Source organism: Patiria miniata, unplaced genomic scaffold (genome assembly GCF_015706575.1).
Source record: "Patiria miniata isolate m_02_andy unplaced genomic scaffold, ASM1570657v1 HiC_scaffold_14, whole genome shotgun sequence".
Classification (NCBI taxonomy): domain Eukaryota; kingdom Metazoa; phylum Echinodermata; class Asteroidea; order Valvatida; family Asterinidae; genus Patiria; species Patiria miniata.
In genome coordinates this window covers 14,093,647-14,101,236 of record NW_024037052.1, presented here as the reverse complement: position 1 = coordinate 14,101,236, position 7,590 = coordinate 14,093,647, and the positions used below count along the sequence as shown (strand labels likewise).

General features: G+C 39.1%; 1 protein-coding gene across 2 annotated transcripts; it reads left to right on the top strand.

Moving 5' to 3' along the window:
- Positions 1 to 922: 922 nt before the first annotated feature.
- Positions 923 to 7,092, top strand: LOC119722173. 2 transcript variants are annotated; one of them, XM_038192219.1, is made up of 3 exons: positions 923 to 1,088; positions 2,989 to 3,200; positions 4,719 to 7,092. In XM_038192219.1, the coding sequence occupies exons 2-3, from the start codon at positions 2,997 to 2,999 to the stop codon at positions 6,357 to 6,359; spliced, it is 1,845 nt and encodes a 614-aa protein (XP_038048147.1). In that variant the 5' UTR covers positions 923 to 1,088; positions 2,989 to 2,996; the 3' UTR covers positions 6,360 to 7,092. The 2 variants fall into 2 exon arrangements, with proteins under 2 accessions (XP_038048147.1, XP_038048148.1); XM_038192220.1 differs by lacking the exon at positions 923 to 1,088 and having other exon boundaries at positions 2,954 to 3,200.
- Positions 7,093 to 7,590: the final 498 nt, after the last annotated feature.

Below are 7,590 nucleotides of genomic sequence, written 5' to 3'. Positions count from 1 at the left end.
AATACACGATAAGATACATGTTATGTCATATAGTCATGTGATGTCTAGAGGCAAGCATTTCAAAGAGGAAGTTCATTGTCAAAAGAAAAATATTAAATTTCTTAGTTTTAACCAATTTGTAATGCTGGATAATGCACAACCATGATGCCTTTGGTGAAACTATAAAACCACTTACTTCTTTAAGTTCATTTTAGAAGATATTCAATGCAATTTACATGATAGTCCTAATGTAATGTACCGGTACATGTATAAGTGCTCACATGGTATCACTCAAATGATTATGTTAACAATAAGGGACATCTATTCGTAGGCTCTATTCACTCAATTGTTTTCAAATTGCTGTATATTTCATCACAAGAAATATCTGAAAGTATGTGTCACATGAAAATTGTATGGAAGTAAAAACTGTTGTCATCTTGTTCAGGTAATGCATATATATAGGCCATGTCTGAATCATCTGTCTAGAACTCAGTCCCTAATCCCTATGTCTTTGTCAATTGCTACTGATGTCTTTGTCAATTGCTGCTGATATACTTTTAATAGCTCATGATTCCTATTTTGTACATGGCCATAGATTGGTTTTTTTTTAATGTTTCCTTGTACATGTTCGCCAGTCCTATCAATGTAGAACTGAATTTCCATTCTGTTTTGGCAGAAACATACATCATAAGAACAACATTATTTATTTTCAAATTTTGTGACTAATTGTGAAGCTTAAATTCATTGTACATTATAAATGTTCACATATTACACTGTAAACCGAATGAAATGTGAACCTCTGAAACCACTTCATATTGTATTTGCACTGGAAATGCAAATTTACATAGCAGAACCAGTATGTTGCGCTTGTTGGACACTGCAAACAAAGCCTGAATGGTATTTCTCACGGGGAAATTCCAGTTTTTCCTGGCTATGAGCAATAAGCATCACGTGATTGTCACTAAAATACACGATATATAATGGATTGAAGGCGCGCTGTTCTTCACTGTTGCAATACTACAGCAACTGATGAAAACGTCTATCATCACTCTGTTTGCACGCTAACAGGCCATACACAGCTTTTCAACTGTAAACCAGGAATATTTTGGGTGAGTATTAAGTGAAAATTGAAAAAAGGAAAAATGATTTTTATTTTCAGGGAAGGTACAGATAGAAATCCAGTTTGTCATCAAGGGATCATACTTTTTTCCAGCACAGGGAATTACAGGCTGTTGGTGTGCCATCAGGTATTTTCTGTCGGAATAGGGTTTTATTCTTTTCAATCCTGTGAAAAGTTCTGATAATAGTAAAGTGTTATAATTCACGTTTGTTCAGTTTGTTTGAGTGGGTTTTTTTTCATCATGTAGGCGTTAAACTATTTTGTGGTTTTTTTTTTTTTTTTGTACCTGTGGTTATGGGGTATAGGAAGTGCAAAGCATATCTCTTTAAAACTAGACTTGAGGGCTAGTCCTTGCTGAGGACTGTGTATTGCTGAGGAAGCATCCATTATTAGAGTGAGGATAGCTTTCTCTCGCTTGATCAATGCACATTTCTTTTTTTTTAGCTGTTTCGGTGTACACACCGAAACAGCTCTTGTTTTTGTTATTTTTTTTTCTCTCTCTTTTTTTTTTTCTTCCACTTTTTTTCCCATAGAACACGTGTTTTCGTTCTACAACGCACTTTTGGACCTTTTTCAAATCTGATCGACTTCAAACCTGGCACACACTAAGACCACCATCTGAGGATGTATGCCGAAACTTTTCTTCATGCTGACGTCATCACGTGTCACGTGACGTCATCCTAAAAGAGCATACTTTAAGGCCCTATATCTACAGAACCGGAAGTTCGATTTGGTTCAAACTTGGTATGCAAGTATTCCGGGACGTGTTATAGACAAAAATTGCAGTGACGTCATGATGACGTCATCGTGTGATTTTATTTAAATTATTCAATTTTTGGACCTTTTACTCATTCTCATAAACGGAATGTGGTAAATTCGAAATTCTTTTTGTAACAGGTTTGTTAGGTCATAGATAGATGCACAAAATTTCGTAAAATGTGTGACGTCATGATGACGTCATCAAAAACGTGATTTTTTGTTTCACATATAAGGGTATGTCCGATCGTTATGAAACTTGGTGGGTAGGTAGGTATAGATAACAGCATTCAAAATCTGAAGTGATGTCATCATGACGTCATCATCTGATTTTTTATGAATTTGTCAAATTTTAATATTTTCTTCAAATTTTGCAAAAATTATATAAAAATACAGTCCGATCGACTTCAAACCCGGCACACACTTATACAACCATCTGAAGATGTATGCCGAATCATGACGTCATCATGACGTCATCACGTGTCACATGACGTCATCCTAAAACTGCATAGTTTAAGTCACTATATCCAGAGAACCTGTGGTCCGATTGGGTTCAATCTCGATATACAGATATTCCAGGAAGCGTTATAGACAAAAATTGCAGTGACGTCACGATGACATCATCATGTGATTTTATATGAATTATTCAATTTTTGGACCTTTTACTCATATCTCATCAATGGAACGTGGTTAATTCGAAATTCTTTTTTGCAAAAGGTTTGTTAGATCGTAGATAGATACAGAAAATTTCAAAAAATGTGTGCCGTCATCATGACGTCATGAAAATTTTTTTTTTTTTTTTTTTTTTTTTTACATAGGATGGACACTTTTTGTATAGAAATGCATGTACATGTTCATTCGACCTGGATGAAACTCCTTTACGGCAGTCATTAATAAAATGGTCCAAACAGCTTAGTGTTTGTCCACAAACACATTTCTTTTTTCTTTTTTTAACTATTTTCATTAAAATATTACCCTCGTTACACGTAACACTGGGTTATGTATGCAGCGTAACGTAGTGTCAATGCCAGTGGTATGCCAGTGGTATGCCAGTGGCGGCGCAGGCGAACTAAGCCCGGCCAATTACCGACTTGATGTCAAGTCTGTCTAAAACGCATGTATTTCTGTTTGAGTGCTCATCATGGATGTACAGCGTGGACATTGCTGGAGATGTGAGAAAGTTCTTCCACAGCTGACTGTGCCTTGCAGCCGCTGCAATGTGGCTGTCTACTGCAGCACACCATGCCTGGACAACGATACGGCTAGACACAGCTCTGTTGAGTGCCGGATGTTTGGGCCACGACGATGCGGCAATTGTGGAAAAACTCCTCCTAATATGAAAGAGGTATGATGTGTGTGTGAACGTATAAATTCTTTTCAGAAACTCAAACCCATTTGTGCTAGGAACACTACAGAATCTGCTCAAACCTGTGCTTGGCTTTAACCCTAAGTACTTTTCTTGTATTTTATCAAAATATGAGAAATCAATGAAGCAAATTACTGATGACTACTAATTACAAACTACAGTATTACAGATGTTTGTCATTAGTCAATGCTCTTCAACAAATTCGCTATCTTTCTCCCACTGATTTTCAAATTGTGTTCTTTCTGTTAGTAAAGAAAACGCAAATTTTTATTTTAAGCATGTGCATCCCTCCCCCCCCCCCCTAAAAGGCCTTTTATATTATGCTCTTTGAATACAATACAGATCTATCCCTCAAGTAGACGGGTTCCTTGTTGTCCCTACAACATCCACTGTGATAGGGTGGTGAGGACCAGTCCACCCAGAGAGAACTCAATTACTTTCTGCCTGCAAATAATTTCAAATTTGGACAGTAATAATTCCATAACCATGTGGGTGAATTTTAGGTTTGATGTCTCATTCAAAAGTAAATAATTGTTGTATTGCTAGGAAGTTAGCAATGTAAAAAAATATATATTTTTGGGGTGAAGTCCCAAATAGCACAGCCATTACACCCTTACAGGAAACATGCAATAGGATTTTTATGACTTAAATACATTTAAAACAGCTTTCTTGCCATGTGACTGTGACTTTCCACCTCCTTTGTAGCAGTGAAAGGGAGAAATTTCAACATTTTAGTTTTTATGAAAATTTCCATATTCATGAGCCAAAGCATGATGTCATTCATGGCAAAACAGTAGTGTCTTCATAGCTTTGTGTACATAGCTTTGGGTACATACCTTTTTTTCTTGAAGTTCCATTTTTTACTTGTTGTTCATGTTAAACAGCTTGCTTGGCCAATAGTAGTGGCCAATATTTCTTCAAAACTTTTTGTGGGTAATTTTGAAGGACTAATTTTTGTAGTGTTCATAATTATGCACTTTTGACAAGGAGTACCTTGTGTGACAAAAGCAAAATAGCGCCCTCTTGCATGTATTGATGAAAGGATTTGCTAATAATTGAAAAACTACCACTTTCTTGTCACTTCCAATGAAAATGAGTATTAAGATCTTGTATGTATTGTTGCAGCACATAGTAATGTGCATGAAAACAAGATGAGCTGAATTTCCACTGCATCTTTCCTTTAACTCTCTGCATTGGTTGAGTCAATAGATTGACTCAAAATGTTACCTTCTGAAGACGATACCAGTTTATGTTCAAAACACAGTTAAAATTCTACATAAGGTACTCAATTGCACAGTCAGTTAGTTAAATAACAAAAACCTGCAGTTAGGATTTTAGTGAGAAGGCATGGTTAGGGTTTATAATCAGACCCCAAAAAATCCATGTTACACTCATCTGCAGGAACAACCTGATCTGATGCAAATGGTTGTGTCCAAATGACAAAATATTTTTAGAGAAGTAGGAAAGAAGTAAACGTGCATTTTCTTTTTCGTGCAGTGTGCCAGTTGCAGTAATGAATGGTACTGCAGCAAGGAATGCCAACTGACTGACTGGAAATCCCACAAGCCATCATGTAAGGAAGCTAAAGATTCAATGAAAACATTGGCAGAGAAGCTCTACCAGCAGCGCTCTGCCACAGACAAGACAAGCAAGGACTTTCCCTATTACATTGGTAACATCTTTGCCGAAGACTTCCTTCAACTTGAGGGCAATGAATTAACATCTGGAGTGAAGGAAGACAGCTTGGCGAGAGATTACCATATTTTGTCAGTTGGTTGTGGAAACCTGCGCAATACAGTTTTGACGGCTGCTTCCTTGCCTGATGAGTACCAGGGAAAACTTCACATCACCCTCAATGACTACGACCCTTTTGTCATGGCAAGGAATGTGCTGTTTCTCTTCATGTTTGTCCGCTTTGCAGACACTGACTACATTGCTTCCAGTTTGACAACCATCTGGTACTCACTCCATATTTCTAAGAGAGACTACGACTTGATCAAGACAACCTTGGAAGAACTCATTCAGATGAGTGCTCAGCAACTCCATGATGTCACCAAAGGACTGGTAACTGTCCTGGATGAAGACCTGAGCTCTCTGTGTGGGATTTGGGGAAAGTGGCGATCATTAGAATGTCAACGTCACAAAAGCACCTCAATCAATCTGAGGCAACAAAGGATGGAGCAATTTCAGAAGGCAAACATGGCACAAAACTTATCTTCCTATTTCAAAGAGTTATCTGGCACTGAGAAGAAGAAGGTACAAGAGTGGTTCGACCATGCACTGTTTTTTTCAACTGAAAGAAAAGAAAAGAATATGCCATTTGACAACCCAACGCTAACTGGACGTGAGCCTCTGCATACGTTTAAAGCACCTGAAGAGTCCAAGTTTGTTTACAGTGTAAACGCAGATGCATTTCCCTACCAAGAGTGGGACTGTTTGAGAGTAAGAGAGCACACCCCTGGATCCCACTCCTCTCCGATGGTGATGTACCACAAGTACGTGACAAACCTCCTCCAGAAAGTCAAGAGTCTCATCCTTCAAGGAAGGCTCCTTATCCAGGTCTCCTTGGCAAACTGTCTGGACTTTCCGAATCACCATCAAACCATGAACATGTCCAACTATGACCGAATCTTCACCTCCAACATCGCTGACTATGTCGGCATTCCTAGGCTTCTCCACACATTCAAGCCCCTTCTCAATCCTACTAACAGCTTCTCGGTGATTGTGACCGAATACATGAATTGGCTCAGATATATACCGAAAGCTGATACAAAACTTGCGTTCATGCTTCAGCAAATGTCCCTAAAGTTTTTGGAATGTGGTGCTGCATTCAGTGAAGATACCCAAAAAAACTACCCCATCGGCCCCAGCAACTTACGCGAGTATGATGACAACACCTCCTACTTTCTCCAATATCTCCGAGCAGATATCATGGCAGGGGGACGCGGGATTCCAGCACTCCAAGCTGTTCCTACATTCATGAGTGTGAAGAAGTACCACGGTATGGAAATGCGGAACTTTAGGACGGGGCTGAACAAGCTGGTACCATTCATGTATCGTAAGAATGCTAGGGATCTCACTATGTTGAATGGTAGTGACCGGGCTGTAGAGTGGTGTCTGCCTAAAAGTGATGCTTAGACAGATATCTCCGGGCAAATTGCGGCTTCCTGAATCTAACACTTTGCCATAAACCAAGTGACCTATCTAATAAGCCTCGTATTATTTGACCAATCATAGTGGAGCGCTGTGGTCCAATGGTTACAGTGTTTAACTGTGGTCTAGGGCAAGACACTTCACTACAATTGCCTCTCTCCACCCCATAGTATAAATGGGTACCTATGAAGGTACAGAGACCAGAATGCACTGAAGGGAACACAGTGCTGTGAAGGTAGAGATCAGAATGCACTGATCTCTAGCTCCAGCAAAAACTGGTCTCATAGCCTGATGAACAGGGGTAACAATTGTGATGCTCTTTCAGAACCTTGGTATAAAGTGCTATATAAGTACGGCATTATTATTATACATTGTACTTATTAATGTCCAACATGTATCATGTACAGTATATGATGCACGGGGCTGGAACACGTAGTGTGGCATTATTGGAGAGAAGCACCACGCGTGCATTATTCGTGACTTACTGGAGTGGTCTATTGCAAGTACATGAACAAAACCTGGGATATCAAACATTCCATTAACTAATCTAACCCCTCCAAGGGTTCCTCAGGACTATGCTAAATCAAACAGAGTCCAATGGTTACTTCTTGCTCAATCCAACAGATTTAGTGGTCTGCTGGATCCTACAGAGTCCAACTTGGTGTTATTTATCAGTACCCAACGGAATCTGACTCTGTATGTACATGTACATTTGTACAAGGGGTTTACTGCTCGATCCAACAGGCTCCAACAGGTTTATGATATAGTTGGATCCAGCTGGATTCAGCAGGGTTAGGGTTAAATTCAACAGTGACTATAGGCAATGAAATCCTGAATCCAATACAATAATGCACAAACAGCTGTTGGACTTTTGGAGAAGAACCACAGGAAGTGGAACTTTTCATCTCTGGCTTATGCATAAAATCACTTTAAACATGTAAGCAACATTTTAAAGCATGCAACCCTGTTATTAGTCTATTATGCGCGAACAGATTTGCTGATTAATTAGGCAAGACCCCGCCTCTTGACTTCCTAGATTTTGACCAATCAGCAGGCGCTTTCTATAGGTCTATTGGGTCTTCGGTCATTCACCCGTTGCGCATCATAGACATGGATTTTTAAAAAAAATTTCACGGCGGTATCATGTTACACGAATGCGCCCCCGGCTGTTGTTGTATTACAAAACGCTGCATTCAAATTGACCAATCACGGCGCG